At 43.1% G+C, this 23,266-nt stretch overlaps 3 protein-coding genes across 4 annotated transcripts; all 3 read right to left on the bottom strand.

Annotated features, from left to right (window-relative positions):
- Window positions 1-1,241: 1,241 nt before the first annotated feature.
- On the bottom strand, window positions 1,242-7,231 carry rbx1 (ring-box 1, E3 ubiquitin protein ligase). Its single transcript, XM_062531805.1, has 5 exons — window positions 7,075-7,231; window positions 6,361-6,439; window positions 6,194-6,264; window positions 1,790-1,875; window positions 1,242-1,482 (listed from the first exon to the last, which is right to left on the bottom strand). The coding sequence occupies exons 1-5, from the start codon at window positions 7,150-7,152 to the stop codon at window positions 1,470-1,472; spliced, it is 327 nt and encodes a 108-aa protein (XP_062387789.1). The 5' UTR covers window positions 7,153-7,231; the 3' UTR covers window positions 1,242-1,469.
- Window positions 7,232-8,360: 1,129 nt separating this feature from the next.
- Window positions 8,361-13,856, bottom strand: chadla (chondroadherin-like a). The gene is made up of 8 exons (XM_062531801.1): window positions 13,367-13,856; window positions 13,017-13,193; window positions 12,468-12,662; window positions 11,819-12,120; window positions 11,079-11,586; window positions 9,812-10,504; window positions 9,040-9,206; window positions 8,361-8,891 (listed from the first exon to the last, which is right to left on the bottom strand). Exons 2-8 carry the CDS (start codon window positions 13,191-13,193, stop codon window positions 8,582-8,584), a joined length of 2,352 nt encoding a protein of 783 aa, XP_062387785.1. The 5' UTR covers window positions 13,367-13,856; the 3' UTR covers window positions 8,361-8,581.
- Window positions 13,857-14,353: 497 nt separating this feature from the next.
- Window positions 14,354-23,032, bottom strand: LOC134076651 (ran GTPase-activating protein 1-like). 2 transcript variants are annotated; one of them, XM_062531802.1, is made up of 16 exons: window positions 22,907-23,032; window positions 21,762-21,881; window positions 21,271-21,398; window positions 20,765-20,824; window positions 20,417-20,596; window positions 20,115-20,249; window positions 19,851-20,009; window positions 19,439-19,552; window positions 19,150-19,249; window positions 18,610-18,694; window positions 18,360-18,489; window positions 17,478-17,594; window positions 16,977-17,082; window positions 16,747-16,835; window positions 15,414-15,535; window positions 14,354-15,055 (listed from the first exon to the last, which is right to left on the bottom strand). In XM_062531802.1, exons 2-16 carry the CDS (start codon window positions 21,871-21,873, stop codon window positions 14,980-14,982), a joined length of 1,713 nt encoding a protein of 570 aa, XP_062387786.1. In that variant the 5' UTR covers window positions 21,874-21,881; window positions 22,907-23,032; the 3' UTR covers window positions 14,354-14,979. The 2 variants fall into 2 exon arrangements, with proteins under 2 accessions (XP_062387786.1, XP_062387787.1); XM_062531803.1 differs by having other exon boundaries at window positions 22,903-22,984.
- Between the last annotated feature and the right edge of the window lie 234 nt (window positions 23,033-23,266).

Here is a 23,266-nt window from a genome sequence, read left to right as displayed (position 1 = left end):
TAGCATAAGCCAGTATCTGGTGCCTACAGAGGTTGCACAGGTAGTCCAACTCCTCCAGAATGACACGCCAATACATACCATTGCAAGAAAAATTGCTGTTTCCCAGCATAGTCTCAGGAACATGGAAGAGATTTCAGGAGACAGGCAGTTGCTCTAGGAGAGCAGGGCAGGGTGGTAGAAGGTCCTTAACCCAGTAGAAGGACCAGTATCTGCTCCTTTATGCAAGGAGGAACAGTAGGAGCCCTGCTGGAGCCATACAGAATGACCTCCAGCAGGTCACTGGTGTGAATGTCTCTAGCCACACTGTCTAGACTTTATGAAGGTGGCCTGTGGGCCCGATGGCCTCTAGAAGGATCTGTGCTCACTGCCCAGTACTGTGGATCTCAATTGACATTTGCCATAGAATGCAAAATTGGCAGGTCCACCACTAGCGCCTGTGCTTTTCACTGGAGAGCAGATTCACCCTGAGCACACGTGACAGACATGAAAGGGTCTGGAGATGTCGTGGAGAAGATGCTGCCTGCAACATCATTCAGCATTACCGATTTGGTGGTGGCTCATTGATTATCTGGGGAGGCATACCCCTTGGAGGGATGCACAGACCTCTGTGGGCAAGACAATGGCACCCTCACTGCTCTTAGGTATCGGGATGAAATGTTCTGACCCTTTACTGGTGCAGTGGGCCTTGGGTTTCTCCTGGCGCACAACGATGGCCACATGTGGCGAGATTGTGCAGGCAGTTCCTGGAGGATGAAGGAATTGATACCAATGACGGTCCCCCACACTTCTCTGACTTAAATGCAATAGAACACCTCTTGGACATTACGTTTTGGTCCATCTAACACCCTCCTTTCATTTCGTAACACATTAACCAGTCCATATCAGCATAGATGTCCAGCATGATGCATCTGATGCGTTTTCAAAGTGCTCCTTTAATTTTTTTGAGCAGTGTACTTCTATGGTAAGTGTGGAAGGATTTATAAAAGCAACTAGTATACATCTTCTGCAATGTATTAAAAATACATTACATAACGGAAACTAGGTTTTCTTTAAGTTTATGTACCTACATGAAGGACCTAAGATTCCTGCACGCAAAGACAGACATAAGACATTTCCTTTCTTGAAAATAAGCATTTAGAAATACTACCACTGTGCTGTTGATGTATGTAAGAAGCATTCAGTCATATTGCCACATATTTTAAATATACGAGATGTAAAGGGTAATTCTGAGAAACAAGGTGTACTGGACAGGAAATCTGCTTTATTTGGAATTTACATCGTTGCAAATGTAACTAAAACAATGAAAAAAGAAGCAGTAAAAGAGAAGATGAACACACTTTCATTGGACTACTACATTGTACACCCATTTCAAAACAAAAGAGTGCTATCCAAGAAGCAGAGTTACAATGGTCAAGGCGAGGCCACTAGGTCTACATTTCAAACCTAAATCATGCTCCAAACTTGCACATCTAATGTCCATACCTGGTGGGAGAAAAAAGTGAAATCGTGTGTTACTACTAATAATATTTGTTCTGATGACACATCGTCAATGGAATTAATCTGATAGACACACAAACACACACACACACACACACATCTCAAGAACAAAAACATTCATCATCATGTCTGAATTAATTCAATGTGGGCAGAAACATTATGAGCTAAATAACAAAATCCTTTCATTCATTACAAAAGTATATACTCAACTAGTTACTCAACTAGTTACTTGGGTATAGAATGAGTAAGGATGACAACATGCTATATGTGCAAGACGGATATGTAGACTTACTTTTGGAACTCCCACTCTCTGTTATCAAGAGGGCAGACCTGCCTGGTCTTCAACCAACGAGAAATGCAGTGGAAATGGAAAGCATGCTGGGGACACAGGAAAACATAAATAAACAAGTGCTGCAAACATAAATGTTTAGATTACAGTCCATAGTCTTGATTGATTTACACGATAATGTCATTGTCGTTTATGCATCAACTCTAGCACAAGCTTCTTTTCTAGATAAAGCTGAACAGATGATAAAACATTATTTATTGAAAACATAAAAAAGACTGTTAAAAATATAAAGACTGAACAGTGTGATGGTGAATTGTGGAGTTAGACAACTAAAAATCGGCACTGATGATGTAATGAGTTCCCAACTTAACATAACCCCTGAAGAGTTGTGCTAATTAGAATCAGCTGGTTTATTGAATAGATGCAACAAATCTGTGACAGGAGTTTACAACCTCGGTGAGTGAGTTACTCTATAAAAGTGTAAGTCCATCTTCGTAGTGTTTGCCTTGCCTTTCTATAGATGCATCTACCCCTGATGCCAGGATTATTGCAAACTACAATGTTTTTGGAAACACTTTGTGTAGATTAGAAAACTACAGATATTGTGAAAAATCTGCTTTCTACAGTAGATTAGTACTGCTAGTGCACAGAGCCCACCGCACAAAGGGCCACATGCATGACAGGCTAATTTATTTCCGGTGGAGCGTCGTTCTGGTGGTGATGTCCGGTGGAGATGTCTTTACAGCTGTGCTGTAACGACATCTTCTGCTATATTCTACACCTTACACGTTCTCTCCGACACTGAATATCTTGTTTGCCCAATGATAACAATTGTCACCTGAGTAGACTAGTGGTTCTTAACTGTGGTCTGGCTTTGGGACCCACAATTACCCATGTTCACAAAAAGTCACATCCCATAAAAACCCAGCACGAAAAGTAAGGGAATTTGTGTTTGGTAGATTATTTCTCTGTGGTAACGATGCTTTTTGGCAATAAATCTTATACCGTTGGAAAGCCTGTTTAGCTCCCTTTCAAATTGTGCCTCATTTGTAAAGAACATGTTCTTGTGGGATGAGCCATGGAGGTATTATATATAACTGGAGAGAGTGACTAAGTCCCGCCCTCCATACAAATGAATGGCCGATGCTAGGCTAGTAAATCCGGCCAATTTTCGTCAACGCCATAGAGCTCCCCAGTCCCGCCCACAGCCTAGTCCGGAAGTAAAAATCCAATACAATTTCTCCATTGACAATTGGAGAATAAGCCATAACATCGTAACCGTCCATGGTAGACTTAAAACCAGCTACGATGTGACTAAGCGATTATACCTGCTCATATAGATGTCAAAAGTTAATGGGGGCATCAACCTTGTTTTGAGAAAACAATGCTTTATTCACGATTTAACGAGAGAGTACTACACTACCCGACACCCTAACGTGTAAAACTGGTGAAAGCAGAGCCTTTGATTGGTAGAGATCGCCGTTGCCATGGCAATGCCAAACAAACTGTACTCAGCTTTTCCCGCGCCTATCGTCCAGCTTCGTCTCGCTGGAACTTCAAAACTTAAAATGGCTGCAGGGCTGATCAGGACCGATGTGTGGTCTTCCGAAAAATAACGGTTTTCTCATCTTGAAGGTTGAATTTACTCAATGGAAACGGTAGGAAGTAATCATCTTCTTTTCTCAGATTAATATGGAACCATGTTAAACTATCTTTAGGCTGCAAATGTTGGAAATGTGTTTACGTTTGCAAAGCATCCTGGGATTTGAGTTCTCTATCTCGGAATTTAAGATATGTACACAGTCTTGTACCTTTCGCTTTTTTTACATTTTCTGTTCATTTTTTCACTCGAAATTATAAGTTATATGCTTATGAGTCACATCGTAGCTGGTTAGCCTAAGGCATGGTCTAAAACTCTTTATATCCGAATTTTTCCATAAGTCAATGGGAGAAATGAATGGGAAATTTACTTCCGGACTATCACCTCTCTCGGAGGAGGGGCGGGACTGGGGAGCTCTATATTGAACACTGGAGCTCCGATCCAGCGCCAGTCGGCTCTGACCATGCGCAAAGTTCCAAAGCTGGAAATGACGCATGGACCTACATTGATTTCTATTGGACATTCTGTAAAAAGAGAGTCATCCTCCAGTTCAGACGGTGGCGATAATGCACATACCTTGCTTGCCGCGTAACAACAAGCAGAAAAAGTTGCTCGGGAACGCACACCTGAGTCCAGTGGAGTGTCGCACGGAGTAATGATTGGCTGTAGGTACCTGTCCTCCAACATGTACGCGCATGAGAGCTCGTGCCCAACACGGATTTTCGTGCACGGAGCTGGTTCTAAATGCTCCATGAGGCGCCATACTTGAAAATGGCGCTTGCTAACTTGCCGAAGCTAATCAACACGGCCTTGACCCCCTGGGATGAGCAGCAGAGCTGAGTATATGGGTTACGCCCATATAAGCCCATGATTGGATGATTGAAGTTTGAAGAAATAAGACATAATTTCATGGGCTTCATCAGGTCCTTTTCCACAGGTGGGTTAATCAAGCACCATGCAGTCTGCATTCATAATCTAGGTGCTTGATTTTCTACAACTGTGGAAAGGGACCTGATGAAACCCATGAAATAACAATTTAACAATTTATTCATTTCACAAACAGGAGCCTGCGTAGCATGTGGGAGATCCATACACAGCCACAACAGCCTGACACTGAAGTGCTGACAGGGTGAGGAAATGGGTCTTTGAAATCCCCCATTATATGGAACTCGGCCTTCAGTTTGAGGATGGTGCTAGGGGTCACTCCAAATAATGCCACAACTTGGTTTTACGGAACACCAGCTTGAAGTTGCCCTAGACCAGTCAAACGCGGCATGTCAATTCTTGGAGTAGACACTTGACTGTAGCTGTACTTACAGTAGTAGGGCCCATGCTCACAGGTGCTGCTAATCAGATGCCGATCAGACACCTGATCAGCAGCACCTGGGGGTACCAGGAGCTCAAAACAAGAGTCGACAGCAACAGCAGAATAACCCGTTTGGCAATGGCAGAGAAGATTTGCCCATTTTTTTAAGGGCTTCATACCTTGAAAGTGAACTAAACAGGCTTTCCAACAGTGTATGTATTGCCAAAGAGCAATGTTTGTCTTTGACAGAGGTGCTTTGTTTCTATGTAGCATTTTAGTTTTGATAGTTTCATGCTGCCGTGTGCCAGCAAATCACTGCACACCACACACTGGGGTTTCTGTCCCATTTTGTCCACAATTTAAGTGATCCTATCCGATATCCTATATTTCAAATATTCAGGGCCGTAGTAAATTTGCATTTACCACTAAAATTATATCTAACATGACCCGTCACATAAACATTGTGTATGTCCATGGCAATGACTGACTTTTTAATTAGGTCTATCAGAGTAGAAGTCCAATATTAGATCTGATCATTTTTACCATAAGCTCCGCAACCTACCCAGAACGGTTCCACAACCCACTTTTGGGTCCTGACACACCAGTTAAGAAACACTGGTGTAGAAACTAATTACACTAACAATAATGCCACCTGTAACACACCTGGCCCTACCAGAAATAAATGAGCTGGCTTAAGAGCCTTCCGTGCATATGGTCCATAAAGCAATCTGTGATTCTCTGGGTCAGGAGAGAGCCATTCGCAAGGCTGGTTCTGAGTAGAATGGCTGAATTCACCAAAAATACAAAAAAAGCAGTTCTGTCTGTATGTGTGTCTATATTGCAAGGTATCCACTATCCAGTGTATTTTAATCAACCTGTAACCTTTTTGAAGCTTACATGAATCACATGGCTAAAATTAATTTTGAAACCCCTCACAACTCACTATATACAAGGCTATAGATTGACAAAGACTTGTGCTAACTGACTGCTAGTTCAGAGAATGGATGGAACTATGTGGTAGCATGGTTGAGAGGGGCAGCACTGTTGCCCTGGTTGGGCATGGCTTCAATACAGTCAGTAGACTGGTCTACAGCATGAGAGCAGTATGGCATTATTTCTTTTAATTTAATATTGCCTAATTGGTATTCCATCAGATCATTTTAGTGGTTTTAATGGTGACACCCTTAGCTGTAGAGTGACAAACTCATACCATATATCTATTTTTGGTTTATATGGTATTTAAAAGTAGGGGGAAGGACAAACCAAACGTAACAAAGACTTGCCTAACTACAAAAGATGATGAGACCTGTAATGTAACCAGGATTCAGGTCACAGCAAAGTTTTTTCAAAATCAAATACAATCAACTCAGAATAATCTGATAAAAGTGTAAACGAATAGCATTAATTATTTTTCTTTTAACACATTGCAATTACTCAATTATGTATTCGTAATCTGGGCATGTGTGTAGCTGAAAGGGATAAATAAGAGATTAATTCTTACATTGCAGACACCCCACGCTACTGTGCACTCTTCTGATGTCGCCGAGGCCTGATTCGCCTGGCACTCAATGCCTGCAATAGATAAATGTGTCAGTATGTCACACATGAGCCAATCTCTAGCCTTCGTTAAAAAGTTAAACCACTTGACCTCCCAACCCTCGTACTTACAGAGATCCATGATGTGATTCCTGCAAATAGCACAGTTGTCTACTACAATGTCCCATGCCCAAAGTGCAACGGCGTTCCACTGGGGAGAAAAAAGAAAAAAAAGTAACCACTGTTATATACATAGACAGTAAAAGGTTATACTTGACTGGGGAATTTGCATCATCACTTCATCCAGTAAATTAGAAGACAAGACACTATTTGCCGGTATATATAAATAAGCCGTATACTGGGAAAATGTCTGGGTGAGTTCTTAGTTGCTTAGACGTTTAGTGTTAACGATTATCTTACATGTGTCGAAATTTCATCAAACGTTACGTTAGTCAACTAGCTGTCCCATAGTTAACTTGACATCTATGTACACGCTCAATATGGCTAGGGTGGCTATGCTAGCAATTGCTACACAAAAGTTACCTGCCCAAGATATCGGTGGATAACCGATCAAGTCTCCCTGGTCTAGACGATTTTGTTCGCAATCATACTAACAATACCACTTATTAGAAATGCCAAACCTGAGTGAAAATATCATCGTCTTCCTTGTATCAGCTAACAATGTTGGCTAACGTTAGCCAATGGAAATGCGCATTCACTCCCTCTCTAGCTAAGTTAACTAGCAGGCTAACGACAATGAACACGAAACAATGAAGCAAAACAAACGGTTCAACAGATCATACAATGACTGGAGTAATCTTGATATACAGAATATGTAAACATTACCTTTTTAACTTCAAAGCGTTTTTTGCTAGCTCCACTATTTGTTCCGCTGGGAGTATCAACATCCATTGCAGCCGCCATGTTTCTAAAGCCTATGCTATTTTACGGTCTATGATGCTATCACGGCGGCGCTAGAGCATGCGCAATATCAATGTTCTGCTTCTAGCTGCTTCTAGCTGCTTCTAGCATGGCTTCTAGGCATTAGTCTGCTTCGGTGGAATTCATCCCTACAAAATAGACCAGGCTGACGTTGTCTCATGTAATACACATTTCCACATTTTTCTCTTATTTCCGAGATTGTGAGATTTTTTGTTAGTTTCCCGTTAACCTTCGTCGGATCTTCAGAATCAGAAAATGTTAGGTTCTACCGAGATTTGAACTCGGATCGCTGGATTCAGAGTCCAGAGTGCTAACCATTACACCATAGAACCACACGCTACTGTCAAGCAGAACTGTGAAAAAAATATTTCTTGGTCATGTTTTTTTTTTTAAACACTTGTAGAAATATATGTCTGAAAGATTACAGTATGCATTGTGCTTTTGTCGTTTCTGTGTCCTTTACGTAAATAACAATATCGTGACTTTCTGTGAAGTACACAGGTCAGTATTCGTAGCTTCTACTGTGATTTCCTTTTTGGTTTTGTGCAAAGCCGCGAGGGTGACACCTAGCGGTCATAGGTATTATATTTCCACTAAGTGCTCTACTGTATATTCCATTATATATTCAATCACATTATAATGTATTATATTATATTTTCCACACAACCACTTGTACAGGCCATGGTTATTTCCAAATTAGACTATTGCAATTCAGCTGGTCTGCCTGCTTGTGTAGTAAGATCGGTCTTTAATCAGCCAAAGAGGACACATAACTCCAGTTACTCTCCATTCCTCAAAGTGGGCAGAATTCAATTCAAATCTCTCACCTTGGCCAGTAGGACACTTACTGAATCTGCTCCCTGCTATCTCAATTTGGACAAAAGCATCTGCTGAATCCCATAACCATAATCATGTACTTGAATTGGGATTACATATCTTGACAGTTCTCCAAAAGAGTTTGTAATGTTTTTTGTGTACTATGAAAGTTTACATAATGTACAGTCACTTCTTATTCCTATGTGCTTACTCAAATAATGTGCTTAGTAATTACATATTAGATGGAACGTTAAGGATTGGAATGGATTAGGTTTGGCCTCAGATCCATGTTCCATGATTGATTGCATGATTGTACCTGATAACCAGCCCAGTCATAAATGTGTATTTCACAAATTATCTTTAATATGGTCATCAACTTTGCTCACTGATATTCACCGGTATATAGGCCAATGTAGGTTTTGAGTGATGCTACACATATCTCTCACTGTTACCTCAAACCAAGACACAACAGTATAACTGTAATAATAGCAACACAATCTTAAACATCACATGCAATTAATGCACAGAAAAAAAGTGTTATTTCCATGTCTTTACGTGAGAGTAGCAAAGGAAAGATGCCGTGTATCTCTCATCATCATTGCTGTATCTTTTTGGACTTCTTGTTCTTCTTGGCTGGTTTAGGAAGTGCTGATGGTTGTGGACCGTCCACAGGCTTGGGCTTGGCCTTTGACGACTTCGGTTTGCCCCCTTTCAGCAGTGAAGGCTTGGGTTTGACTTTCTTCGGGGCCTTTGCAGCACCTTTGGCTTTCAGAGGGGGCTCGGTGGGGCTCAGCTCATCTCCTGGGCACGTTTGGAAAATGGACACATCCTTGACACTTTGCCCTTGCAGCTCAACTGGATGGCCACAGGTTGCTGACACCGCCAGGCTGACATTGTCCATCCACCTGAACAGAACGTGACACAAGGTTACATGTTGTTGTTCATATTTGTGATTGTTTACATTTGTTATTCACTTCACAGTGCATTTGTGAACTTGGCACACTTGTGGCACAGTTGTTAAATGAAGAGGGACAATGTGTGTGTGCCTCTTACTTGCGCAGTAGTAGGAGATCGCAGTCACAGAGCAGTGGGTTGTCGGCCAGGTTGACTTCCTGTAGTCCAGTGAGAGAACTCAGACTGGGTAAGCCCTCCAGCAGATTCCCCTTCAGGGACAAGGTGAGCATTCCTGATCCCAGGCCTGCAAGGGAGTCCTTAGACATCTACAGAATGGATAAAGTAGCAGAAGCTATCAATAGAACGAAAAAGATCAGTGCAATGTTACTGTATGCTAACAGTAAATTATATATAATTTGACATATGTGTGTGAGTAATATAAAAAGTCTGCATTCACTCTAAGGACCAAAGTCTTGGGACACATACCAATACTCCCCCAGATACTGTGACATTATAAATCCATATGTATTTACTCTATATGGAGTTTTGCTCATGTTAATTTAGTAAAAGTATAACTATACGCAGTGAAGCAAGCAAGCAAGACGTAACAAAAGAATCACTCACAAAGAATATTTTTTTCTACTTCATCGCTACACTTCTGAGATGAACTAAAACAGACATTGCGAGCCATCATCAGCACCTGGCTTCACAAATGCTTTTCTGGCTGAATAGGTAAAAAATACTACAGTCCCTCCAATGTCTAGTGGAAAGCCTTCCCACAAGTGAGTGGAATAACAGCAAAAGGGGTACAAATTCCATATTAATGCTTATGGAATTTAGAAGTCTTTGAAGTTCCTATGGGTGTAATGGCATGTGGTATGTCAGTATATCTTTATGTTTATAGGTTTTTGACTGTGATCACATTCCCCACCTTCGCCAGACCAGTGCCATCCAAGTACAGGCGCTGCAGGCTCTGAGCGACAGGCATGAATGCCTTTGGGCCCACCCAGCGTATAGGATTCCCCGACAGATGGAGCTCTCGAAGGAGTGGAGCGTTTCCCAGCGCTTTGCTGGGCACCTCAGTCAGTTTGTTGCGCTCCAAGTGCAACTTGTCTAAGTGCGGTGCCGGGTCAAGGGCTTCGGCCGCAACTGAGTCGACGGTGTTGTTCGCCAGGTACAACGCCCTGAGCATCTTCACCGAGGAGAGCATGCCGGCCGACTCCAACTTAGTGATGGCATTGCCCTCCAGATTCAGCTCCAGCAGGCTGGGCATCGGCGCCAGCGTGGCTACCGAGGGGAACTGCGTCAGCCGGTTGCCATCCAGGTGGAGGTAGGTGATCTGTGGTGCCCCGGCGAAGGTGTCTGGCTCGAGGGAGGTGAGGTCGTTCTCCGACAGGTAGAGGTAGAGCAGACCCTTCATACCGCGGAAGGCCCCGGATTCAATCTCACGGATTTTGCACCGGTCCAGGTGCAGGGAGACGACACTGGCAAGTCCCCGGAAACTGTTGGAGGGGACGTTGTGGAAGTGGTTGTCCCTCAGGTCCAGCAGGCTGGTGTTTTTGAGAAAGCCTTGAGGGACTGCAGTGTGACCCCTGTCCTCACAGGTGGCGTGCTGAGCTTCAGGCTGGAAGCAGAGAAGAGTTGGAGGAATACTTTGAAGGGACATACTGTAAGTTGTTGGCCAACACCATTTTGTTACCTCCATCTTTATCACCACCAGTACAAAGAGCTGGTTTCACACTAATCTGAGTCACTTTCAAACAAAAACTTGCATACAAAGGGTACATCTTAGAGTTGTGAACCTGTCAGATTTCTTATTCAATTTGGAGGTTCCTTCCCTGATAAATTTAACTGAGTGTGCATTGCAGTATCATTTTTGGATTCAATTATGTTGTTACGCTATGTTCTAGGAGGATATAAACGTATGTGATGATATTTTTAAGTACAGTTAGTAACAGCATTTTTAAATCATCAGTGGAAAACATTGTTATTTGTGTTAACAGCTCTCAAAATGGTCCTTATAATACCTACCAAGCCCATTCTAGACCACACCTTTTTAGCAGAAATCCGAGTTTTGAGGCAGGAACAATTCTTTGCCATCACTGTTGCCTTGTGCTCACTTTTTGCCTGTTGCACCACAGCACCCCCCCCCCCCCCCCCCCCCACCTCCATACCATTACTAAATCTCTCAGGCTCACCTCACACTCACAGTTGTCTGGACAGCCGACCTTCTTCTTCGGTTTTGGCGGCGGCGCCAACAGCTGCGCCCCGGCTCCCTCGGCCTCCTCCAGCTCCTCTTTGGTCAGGCCCTCCCTGCCCCTGCAGCGCAGGTCTACTGGCTCCACCGCCCCGAGAGGCTCGTCCGAGAGGTGCGGAGGCCCAACGCAGAGCCCCAGGAGCTTCACCTGGCCCGCCTGGGCCCACTCTCTCAGCGGCCGCAGGTGGCAGTTGCAGTAGATGGGGTTGGCCGTGAGGTTGAGGGACGACAGCTCTCTGGGGCCCAAGATGGGCTCCAGAGAGCGGAGCTGGTTGTGGCTGAGGTCCAGATGGGAGAGGAGGGGCGCGTGGATGAGGGCGGTGTCTGAGAGGTCCTGCAGGGACATGTGGTCCAAGTAGAGGTGTGTGAGTTTGGGCATGGACACAGTCTCCTCTCCCATATAGATCATTGGGTTGTAGCTCATCTCCAGGTGGGTAACCTCAACCAGTCTGCACATAAATTTGACAATATTGTTAGTGTTTCGGTTGTTAGACAGAGTAATTATTGTATTCTAAATCAACGCTGCACCAAAAACTTGTTTTCACAATGTTCTGTATTGGCTATTGATTGAAAATTCAGAAACTAAACTGAATTGCCAAAAGTCGAACACCTATGATTCATCTGTTAACTTTCAATATCATTAAATGACAATAAGCCTGGCCCTCAGCCTATCTAGCCTACCGGGTCATTGTCTGCGTGGGGAAAAACTGCAGTTCGTTGTGGTCCAGACTGAGGCGTGTGAGGGTAAAGAGGCTGGCGAAGGCCTCCGTGGCCAGGTTGTTGAGGGAGTTGTGGCTAAGTTTCATCCACTGGATGTTCAGTAGGCCCTGGAAGGCCATGTTGGGCAAATAGACCAGCCGGTTGTGTGTAAGCGAGAGCAGGTTGAGGGAACTCATCTGGGTGAAGGCCCCTGGCTGGACCTCCTCCACGCGGTTGTGGTCAATCAGGAGCTGCTTCAGGGACAAGAGGCCATCAAAGGACTCCTGTTGGTGCAAGTAATAAAGAATGTAATACAGTGAGATGGGGAGACAGGGCTGAGTTGATAATAAACTAGTCAGTAATAGACAGTGCAGTTGTAACTGAACACAATTCTTTTTGTGGATTGGACATGAGAATAATGTTACTGCAATGTTTTGAACCTCTGTTTTGAGTGCATGCACAATGACCATTTCATACAGAAATACTGCAAACTTCGTTGTATTTATGGAGGTAGTGTGATGTTCACTTCACAAATCAGGAAAGGCAATGCAAGTTTATTTATACAGCACAAAATGCAAATGCAAAACAACAAAGAGGATGATGATTTACAATAGTCAGGAGTGTTACCAACCTGGTACAGGACATCAATGTTATTATGCGCCAGGTTGAGATAGACAAGGCGTCCAAGGCCTCGGAATGCCCCCTCCCGCACTGACCGGATGTTGGAGCTCTGCAGGTTGAGGTGAGTGAGGTAGGGCGTGTGCTTGAAGGACCCTCTGGGTAACTCTTGCAAGTCATTCTTCCTAAGGTCCAGCTTCACAGTTATCTGCATTTATGTTGTGGGCATGATGTGTGTGCAGATCAATTAAGGGGAGAGAGTGTTTTGAATTCAGTTAAATGACAAATGAACATGAGTGCTGATATTCTGGTAAACAGTAAAATATGCATTTCATTCATAGCTTATGGACACACTTTCCTATACATTTTGAGAGGAATTCATTTTTGCAATACAAGCAGTCTGTTGTGACATGTCATTATACAGTAGGCTAATCATTGGTTCCTGAACCAATGTAACCCAATGTGACCATCACCATTATCTGAGGGCCCAATTATACTTACATAAAACTCAAGATATCACGCAACACCCCTAGTTTCGGATATTATCTTAGTTAAAACTTACCTCGTCTATTGTGGGGGGAACCTTAGTTAGATTTTTGCCGATGCAGGCAACAGTGAGTTTCCTCAGGTCACAGCTGCACGGGCGCACGCATTTTCCCGAAAACGATGGTGAGACTGTCATCAGCAGCAGCAAAACAGCGGCTCGCCATTGGTTGAATCCAAATATTGAAGACCACATCTATGTATTTGGCGGGGACAAACCACTTTTACATGAATGCGAGATTTGCAGTTATAGAATCGGGCACAATGAGGCGTGCGCGCATCCATGCCGAACAAATACCAAAGTGCTTGTCTAAATGTAATGCTTATCAATTATGTAGCCATACTGCTCGCCACAAAAAAACGACTTACCTTTTACATTAAAGTAATGTCGACCTAATCCCAAGTGACCATTCAAATAAATCCAGAGTGTATTGGCAATTCCACTATGATCACGCATCAGTGTACGATGCGGTCAGTGGTTGGTTATTTTATTCGACTGGTCTGGCCGAAACATTAGACCAGTTTAAACAGACAGAAGTCTTTAAGCACACCTTTGTTACATTCTTTTGTCCTGACCCCTGGTCCCCCCGTCAGCGCTTTTTGAATTAGCACTTGGGCCACACATTTCCCTGCCGTTTAAAGGTCTGAGAACAAATCCTTGATTCCTTAACTTTAAGAGAAAGACCTCCAATAGTCTACATCAAATCGAAATTTCGGGAATGTTTTCTGAAATGTTAAAGAAAATATAGGCCTAAAGGCTGTGTAATTTTGTCAAAAATTAAACAAGAAGTTTGCACAATTGACACATGCACTCCATTCCTAGAATGGCAAGGACACTCGCTATCTTCTATAGCAGAGGAGTGAAATGCATCAGGTTTGCGCACAAAGGCGCACTGTTGCTCTCTTTACAACAGGAGACTGTTGGTATTGTGAAGAAAATAAATGGCTAATCCATTGACTGAGGCTGACCACTTTGACTAAACTACATATTCACACGGCCCGGTCATGTAAAGTGACCATGGCTACTTCAGCTGGGCACTGGATCAGAGTACTTATCCAAAACAAGCTGACTGTACTTGAACAATTACATGAATTCACTCTAGACAGAGACCATTCAGCTTCATAATAACATTCTTACATACATCTGGATAATAGCTATGGGGAAACTTGTGCCTTTTCTAGAGAGTATCTTTTATTTTTCAAAACCCTGATTTGAATAGCTGACACTGTTTTCAATAGGCAAGCTTATCTTGAGGTGATTGTGAGGGAGCACTGTTATGAACATAACTAAGTAACTTGTGAATAATAAAACCAGTAAGCATCTGTCCCTTAAGTGCAAATACCACGAGGGTTGAGTGAGGTTTAGATATCCAAACTGAAATGGACATTTTTAATTCTAGGTTCACCCATCAGTAAACAAGCATTTTCATTTTTGGACAAATGTAGTGAGCAATTGTAAGTGCAAAATGAAAACACTGCTTATCCCTTCTTGCTTATTATTCTTATTACCATAATCAAGTGTTTAAATATTCTTTATTCCATAAGTATTCTCATAACTATTGATTTTCTAAAAATTATTGTTTTGTTTTTTTTGTCCATCAATGTATTTTTTTCTCTTTTTTTAAAAAAAAGTGCCTCCAATAACTGCATGCTTGTTGTCTCAGTTTTCAGTCACAAAAAGAGTCCGTTGAAAGGTGAACTCTGATCAGTCCTGTCTGGCATAGTGTCCCGTGATATGACCTGCTGGTACAGGAGCCTTGGGTTTCTGGACATCCTGCTTGTCCCTGCTCATCATCATGGTGTGGCTGGGGTACCAGAGGGAGAGGCGGTAGGGCAGGGGGGCGGTAGGGGAAGAGGGCGGTGGGTCAGGGCGGGGAGTAGGGCAGGGGGGGGGGGGGGGGGGTCTGGGTGTGTGGGAGTGTTATGGGTGAGGTCCATGTAAGTCAGTCTGTGGGAGACATGGAGCACAACGACGTCGAGCACTATGGCCTGATCCTCTGCAGGGTGGACTTCAGACTGTCCCGGGCTCCAGCACATGACTCGCAGGCCTGTGTGTGTCTACAGGGACGATACAAAACATGATGCCATTGATGCCATACATTTTCATGCATTTGAAAAATACAAAAATTCAAATAGATATTTTAGTTTTCAAACGTTCAAAAGCTGGTCATTTCAAATTTCACTGTATTTTTATGTACAATGACAATAAAAGCGATTCTGTAAGGCTTGTAAATGACACAGATTTGTATATTTGATTAAAATCAAGACATGTTTCTGTAAACACGTAAATTACATAGTTCAACTTCTTCCCAAAAAACTAAGTGAAACTAGTTTCCAGCCAAACACTAGTTTCCAGCCACACAGATAACTTTTGAAGTGCTTTGACTACGGAGAACGGGACTGCCACTTAAATTACCGTGACATGAAGGCATCTAGCACACCGATGTGTTCCTGGGGGAAATAGTCCTGTTGCACAGCATGCTCAATAGCCTGCAGATGGCCTGCCACCACCCGCATTGGCTTCACCTTCTCTTCACTCTGAGATGAGACAGACAGAGAGCACGGATTAATCTCAGTCATTAGCCACATTGTGTATAAACCGAAGGACAGTGCTTAATGCAAGTTAAAAGAAACAAAAGCATATTAATACCATATTAACTGCCCCCTGTATTAATCCCATAGCTGAAGAGATTTTGCAAAATCGGTATACAGTACACTCATTTTGGTTACAGTGTATAGCCAAATCTAGCAATGTATTTGCAGAGGTGGACATCCCAGGGTCCAGAAAGAAAAGGTCTTGCCATATATTCTTTCTACCTGTGCACTTAACACAGGTGATATCACTAATAATCTGATCTACCTGGCTGCTAATTAGGATTAGCTGATTTACTAAATGGTTGGATCAAATACTTGGCAGGACTTTTAGGCTACGTTCACACATACACAGGTATTTTGATAAACTAATAATTCCTTCCCTCCGATTTTCAAAAATAACATTGTGCACACTTGTCAGTTTTCAGAAAAGTTTTTGCTGACATTAACCCATGTATGTGCCATCAAGAACATGCCAAACCTGTAAGTAGTAGTGTAACAAGAAGCTCGAGCCCTCGTTAGCCAATCAGAATCCCAAAAATAGCAACAACATCAATGAATCACTTCCTCTGTTTCATTACAACTGTATTTGCAAATGCAAAAACAAACGAAAAGGGTTGGCACCAACATTTTGCGACTGCTATTCTGGATGCATCCATGATCACCATAGCCAAATGAAAATGTAAACATTGGTCGCACTTTTTGCGTAGATGCAAGTACTCCCACATACATGACGTTGGGTGCCGAGAAGGCGCGTAGATCCCCTGTTTTTCTTCGTTTTTCTCAGTTCACATTCATTTGCGAAACGAGAGTTTTCCTAAATCTCCACTTATGCCGGATTTTTAAGAAAGAATCATATTCAGAGGCGAAATCACCGTTCGTGTGTATATGAAAGGCACAAATGAAGTCTCTGCTTGTCAACATATCCGTGTATGTGTGAACAGGGCCTTACTCTCTGAACCGGGATGTCCACCTCTATGTATTTGATCACTGTAATGGTGGGTGCCCCCAATTAAACAAGTTTCAATCATTCAGTGTGGTCAATTTAAGACTGATACAACTAATAACTGATCAGGGACAGGGATTAATCAATCAGCATACCTAACAAACACGGTGTACCTGTAAGTGTGGCTGACGGGGAGAGAGCTTGGACTTACCTTCAACAGTCCCAGCATGATGAGCAATGAGGAGATGAAGGTGAAGGTACTGAAGGAGGAGCTGGAGAAGGCTTTCCTGAGAACGGCGTCTGGAACAACAAACACAGACATGAGCTCAGTAGGCCATTCGCAAATCTACATGGTGTGAACTCAAATTGCTCTGAAACGATTCACAGCATTTTGGAGTAGGTGTGTGTATGGATGTGACTGTAATAGAGGGAGACCCTCACCGACACTGTCCAGGACCGCTGTTTTCACTTCCTCATCCTGGTCTTTGTAAACTGAGGAGATTTTCAGGAAGGCCTCGGCTGTCTTACAGGCATCGTCCACATCCACCTGAGGAGACAACGGCCACATATGATTCCATACAGCAGTCAGATTGTCCTTCCCTTCCCATGTTTGTAATAGGCCAACAGTGGGCATATTATAGATTTTTTTGGAAACCATCAAATTATAGCAGAATGGCTGAATGAATCTTACTCCTTCACAGGGGATAGCACTCTCACACATGGCCTACCTAAATATGCAAACATTGACAAAAACACTTGCATACTCTACTTTTGCCTGAGAAATGTTCCTACCTTGTAGAGTCCCCAGCGAAATCAGTAGGCTTATATCTTCCCAATAAAAATAGGCCTGGGGTCTATATATTTGACCTCTTGTGTCTGGTGTGCTACGTATGGCAACTAAACTAGTCAGGGAGCAGTGCACTCTCTGCCCTGGGCCCGTACCTGCTGCTCGATGAGCAGTGCTCGCTTGGCACCCAATCGCAGTAGCTTGTCCGGAGATGGGAAACTCAGGAAGGAGGAGACATCGGGAGGACGGGGCTCCGACGGTGGAGGGGTCATCTGAAGGGGACACAGTTTTTTTTTTTTTAAAGACTTAATGTTCACTGACCTCATATGAGTTACCGTACAAGCTAGTCGGATTTGTCTAAAGCTATGGTGACTACCAGTTCTCAGAGTTGGAAAAATACATTTAGTTTTCCTTCTCTTCAACGACTTCAGTTTGTCTTACAACTCAGCCTCTAACCTAGCCTGGCAAGCCAAACTATACATTAAATGTATAGTCTGGAGTCTGACCATTCACAGAGCTGAAGCCTGTGGGTGGGCTGAATCGTTGTCTTTCAAACTGCCTCTGCACGTAATAGGCTAGCACTTGTGACCAATCGTAGCCGGTTGGCAAAGTGGCAAATACATCCTTCTTTAAAACGAATAGCTTGAGTGCTTGAGTGCAAGTCTAACTCTTCCAGTCGATGACAAAGCCGATTCAAACGAGCGCGCTTCGTTAGCCTCCTCCATCTTCGTTGTTCTCTATTGTTGTTCTGCTGCTATCTCGCTGTAGCGCAGCTCTGTTGTCACCATGCTAAGGCGGGCTTTAGGACTCGGTACACAGATAGAGCGCTCTGATTGGACCGGCTGACTTTACTTGCTGTCAAAACAAAACCACTTTTCTGAGTGCACAGGTCACAGGCTTCAACTACAACTGCTAGTTGAAAATCAGTGGTTAGGATCACATGATCAGGTAGCTCAACAGCTAAAGCCTTTAGCTAACAATCAGAGCATGGATTATGAATGATGCATCCAAGTCAAGAATCCCCATAGACAGCTGACCTGGTTGACTCTGTTCTCTTCCTCTTCTTCTTCATCATCTTCCTCTTCAGCATCTTCCTCTCCTTCATCCTCATCCTCCTCGTCTTCATCATCCTCTTCCTCGTCGTCCTCAGGTTCTCCCTCATCGTCACTGCAAACACAAGGGCGCAACTCGGTTAGCACCATGTGAAGTGGGTCAGACAGGAGATCAGTGGTTAGGGTCAAAGGTGAGAGGGGAAATGAGGCCGTTTATCTGATGGCCGTGCCGTACCTGAGAGATCCCAACAGATCTCCCATGTTCATGCTCTCCATCGCCTCCTTCAGACTGTTGCAACCTTCTTCACCCAGAGAGTTTCCTAAGAACATGGTAAGAGAACCTAATGTGTTTAACACTGCCTGATTTTTTTAAAGTGTTCCTAATAAAAAACATAGCAGCACAGAACTTAATTCAGCTGACCGATAACTGGGGCAGAAACATGGACATGTAATGTACATTATAGAACTTCTGTATGTCATCAAGCACAAAAGAGTTGTCTGAAGCAGGCTAAAGACATTCAAACCAGCCAGTTACCTTGTTTACATTTGATCACTCAAATGCACACTACACTGCATCCTTAATTACATTTCTTTAGGATGAGTAACTGTTGTAAAAATGTTTTTAAAATATGCTATTCAAATAATTCCATGCCATGCCATGAGACTGAGCTGAGAAGATCATGCTAGCTCACATAAATGTAAGCTCGCAACTAGTAAAAAGTGGTCAAACTTAAACATGCTTGTATGTCTAAGGTTTTACATTTTTGCTTTGTACCATTGAGATCGACTTTCTCCAGATGTGTCTTGTGCTCCAACGCCCGAGCCACAACCAATGCACCGTCCTCAGTGATCTCGCCAAACGACAAGTTCAGCTCCTGAGAGCAGAATACAGAGACACAGAAGTTAGTATAAAGACACCAAGACACACACACACAGACAGACACAAAACTGTACCCAGATATTCCACAGGAATATGATTTAAACAGGACTTATGTATTTCAAAACTAACATATGCAAGATTAAGCAAAATACAAGAAAATCAGGTACTAGGTGCTCTCATATACCTTGAGAATAGGCAGGCCATCCACAAGAATGTCAGCAATGGCCATAGCTCCTTCAGAGCGCACCAGGCAGTCCCCAAAGTTGATCACTTGCACATTGCGCAGATCTTTCAGTGCCTGTGGAGTCGAGAAATGATTATAGGCACCAACTGATCCTACAGTAGAAGTATAAAAGCAGTATAAATTGCCCATCGTCAACCGGTTTGAGCCAAAAGGTAACAAATGAAAATGTCAACATTGTTTTTGACCCCATTTCCATGTTACAAAGCTGTCCTTTCTTTTTTTCTTTAAACATCATAAAGTCAAAACTTGGAAAAGGTCCTTAGGACTTGCTCACTACAGTTCATTCAAATATGAGAGATTCTTCACAAGGCATTCAACTCATCACAATAATACTATAGTCTCCAGGTCATACCTGTGCCATAGCGATAGCTCCTTTTTTGGTGAAGGTGTTGTCATTGAGGTTGACGACACGGAGCTGAGGATTGTGCTGCAGGGCATTGGCCAGGGCTGTGATGCCTGGGTGATTGATGCCATTCTGGGGCATATGGATCTCCTCCAGACTACCCATCAGCTAAGGACACAAAAGCATTGCATCAGTATATGTTTCTTCAGAGCAAATAAGAATTTCACCCACCACTAGGTGAGCTGGCAAATCATGAAATGTAATAATGAGCACCTGGAAGGCCTGGGCAAGTGCTGTAGCTGCATCGTTCTCAAGGCGGTTCCTGCCTGCAATGAACACCTTCAGCCTGAGGGGGGCGCCCTGTGCAGTAGACTGCTTGTGGCACTCCGTCAAGGCGGCTGCCAGGATCTGGTGGGACAGTTTCAAATTACTCAATCTTCTCAAGGTACATAGGTCAAATGAAGGTCAACTAAAGGTCAAATAAATACTCAAAGTATAATAAATATTCTGACTTGTGTGCAAGAATAACTTGCTGCAACTTCCTGCATGACATCCATGAAAAACACTTGACCCACCTTTCCACCACCGATGCCCATGCCACAGTTGTTCAGGCGTAGCTCCTGAAGTGTGTGGCAAGCAGAGCTTTTGAGCAGCTTCTCAATACCCTTGACCCCATCCGGCCCAAAGGCATTATCACTCAGGTCCAGGACTCGGAGATGGGCACCAGATGTCATGATGGCTGCTCCCAGGGAATTCTGGGAATAACAAGAACGAGAATATTTCTTGTTGTAATGGACTCTTTTCACCACTGTTTTCTGTCAAGCTTCTTTGTCATTGTATAGTTCAACATTTTAGTCTTCACTTGATGGGAAGGGAGCCAACTATTGACACCTAGGCCTTGGATGTGCGCACTGAGAACTCACCAGGGCAGGAGGGATCTCTGGACGCAGCCGGCCCGTGAACATGTCACTCCAGTAACAGTACTGTAAATATAGGGGGAATAAGGTCAGGATCGAGAGAAAAGTAATGCTATGCCATGCAGGCAGGATAATGCTATATTGCCTGAGCACAATTTCCACATACAATGTAGATATATTCAACATACAATGTCGATGTAGATGCAATATGGTGTCAGCTAAATTGTTGAGTCCACAAAGTAAAGGCAAAAGGACTCATTTCTACTAAGTTCCTCCACAGTCATTTAGCGTTCCACTTGTGGGGGGAAAATGATAAACGTCGTACACAGGTATTATGTGTTTGTTCAGTCCTGGGTCTGGAAATTGAGGGAGGGAAAACTTTGTTCAGGTTGAACCATACAGTGTTCTATTCAACGTGTTGCTTTAGGAGCATGAAAGGGAGGGGTGTAATTTGATTGTCTTTTGAGTTCAAATATCAACAACCTCTCAAAAGAATTACAGATTGCCTGTACCTGCAAGTCACTCTTGTCCTCCAAGGCTTTGGCAATGGCCTGTGCAGCTTCCACCCCAATCGTGTTTCCCTCCAGCCGAAGAGCCTGGAGCCCCTGGAACTCCTTTATTTCTTTGACAATATCCTCAACTGGAGTTTGAGAGAGAGAGAGAGAGAGAGAGAGAGAAGGGACAGAGGAAGAGAGGGAGGAGGAAAGAGAAATTCAGTTAGCACTGTCAAATACAAACATGCAAAAGTATTTGATGAACACCTTCACATGGCACTGGGGATGTGCAACACAGCGGAACACAGAAATTGAATTGATCTCTTCACACTAGGAAGTGTCAACTTGACCCAAATGCAAACATCTGATGCATTCTGTGATGTACACCCACATTGTATGCACTTATACTGTAATCATCTTCATGATTTAAGGCTCATTTAGGCGATGAATGGAATAAACTTGAATAATCATCATTGCATACAAGTTCTTAAAACATTCGTCCAGCTCACCAGATTCTGCATTGTCTAGTTTCAGCCCTTTCCCTTTATAGCTGAGTTCTCCTACTACCACCTGTGTCTTGGCCAAGGAGTCAGCCAACTGCGCCACATCGTCTGTAGCCATGACGATACCTGCAACAAATCTGTTTGTTAAGTCCGGTGGATTACATTTAATTGATTTCAATACCTATACAGCAATATTCCTCTTTAGAACAGATGACTTGAAAAACATGATGAATCATAGCAAAAGGAACATCATTTGTGTACACTGAAATGCTCCCATCACTATATTTATGCTACTATTCATCACTCAGGACATGTTTACTAGATGCACATAACGGTGAATGTTGTGAACGTCCTAATCAGAAAAGCTTGACCAAAGATCATAGAAAGAGAGTATTGCTGTAACATTAATTGCACAAATTACCAATAATAATATGCATGCATGCATGAGTTAACTATATTCTGAAGTTAGGTTCTCCTCGCCTAAGTCACAATGCCAGGCTTGGTAAAATCATGTGGCTTAAATATCTGCATTTGTTATGGTCTTACATGACATGACAATAAACTACTTTAACTCGATTTGTGAAAACCTGTTATTTGCCAGACGCTCTGACCCGAACAACCAATCCCTGATCCTTTAAATAGCTCACTAATGAGTCTAGTTAAGAACAAAGTTGTTTAGATGGAGATTAAAGCCAGGTCTGAACGTGAGAATTTAAACATCAACGTTAAATTTCACAAAAAGAGGAGCAATATTCAGCTTATTCCATCCCAATGTCACCAAGTATAACCACCCGGTAAGCTAACGTTAGGCAACTTAAAAACATTAACGTTATTAAGTAACAAGTCTGGCCTAGGAGAGCAGTCTTGTTACCATTCAGGTATAATCGTGTGACCATACGGAAATTATTGAAGACTGTGCTACAGAGAACAAATAGGGAGCACAATTACACTGGGCTTAGTTAGCAAACAAGCACAAATATTTTGGCAGAACCACATGCGCCGTCAGAGCTCGAGCTGGCTAACTAGCTAACGTTAGCCTTTTACCTAGACCGCAGGATGTTCGTCACCGTGTCCACACATGCACCTTTTAACTGAATTGCTAACGAATGTGTGAGTAATAGTTTATGAAAGCTGACACAATAATTACCTACCGTACAAAGGTGCAGAGGTCTGGCGAGAGTCGTCTCCACGGCCACCACTGCACTTCCCAAAGAGCTGTCCAGTCCCGCTCACGACAATGACGTCGGATAGTTCAAAAACCTCCGAAACCGGGGTCTCCCTCGTGTGGATCCAAGGGACTTGTAGTTCCTGGTGGCATTATTTCATTTTTTTGTTTTCCCTAGTGAGCAAAGTTGAACATTTGTTGTTTGAATGAATGAATGAAAAAGTGTCAAACATGTTTTGAATCACAATAGGAAAAGGAAAAGTATTAACATGATTATAGTGGCTTTGTAAGGCTAGTTTAGTAACCCCAAACCCGCTTAAAATAGCGTCAACCCGAGGGTCAGAAG

This window comes from Sardina pilchardus, chromosome 3 (genome assembly GCF_963854185.1).
Source record: "Sardina pilchardus chromosome 3, fSarPil1.1, whole genome shotgun sequence".
Classification (NCBI taxonomy): domain Eukaryota; kingdom Metazoa; phylum Chordata; class Actinopteri; order Clupeiformes; family Clupeidae; genus Sardina; species Sardina pilchardus.
This window is presented reverse-complemented; position numbering and strand designations above follow the sequence as displayed.

Bases quoted from the DNA above. Each gene is read 5' to 3' on its own strand.
- rbx1 (XM_062531805.1), bottom strand. From the start codon at position 7,152: ATGGCGGCTGCAATGGATGTTGATACTCCCAGCGGAACAAATAGTGGA. The intron at 6,265-6,360 runs GTAAGTACGAGG...TATCTATTGCAG, and splicing joins GAATCACATCATGGATCTCT to GCATTGAGTGCCAGGCGAAT. The intron at 1,876-6,193 runs GTAAGAATTAAT...CTGTGTCCCCAG, and splicing joins TAGCGTGGGGTGTCTGCAAT to CATGCTTTCCATTTCCACTG.
- chadla (XM_062531801.1), bottom strand. From the start codon at position 13,193: ATGTGGTCTTCAATATTTGGATTCAACCAATGGCGAGCCGCTGTTTTG. The intron at 12,663-13,016 runs GTAAGTTTTAAC...ACATAAATGCAG, and splicing joins TTCCCCCCACAATAGACGAG to ATAACTGTGAAGCTGGACCT. The intron at 11,587-11,818 runs GTAGGCTAGATA...ATTTATGTGCAG, and splicing joins CCCACGCAGACAATGACCCG to ACTGGTTGAGGTTACCCACC.
- LOC134076651 (XM_062531802.1), bottom strand. From the start codon at position 21,873: ATGGCTACAGACGATGTGGCGCAGTTGGCTGACTCCTTGGCCAAGACA. The intron at 19,250-19,438 runs GTATATGAGAGC...TTCTGCTCTCAG, and splicing joins ATGGCCTGCCTATTCTCAAG to GAGCTGAACTTGTCGTTTGG. The intron at 18,695-19,149 runs GTACAAAGCAAA...CCATGTTCTTAG, and splicing joins GGAGAAAGTCGATCTCAATG to GAAACTCTCTGGGTGAAGAA.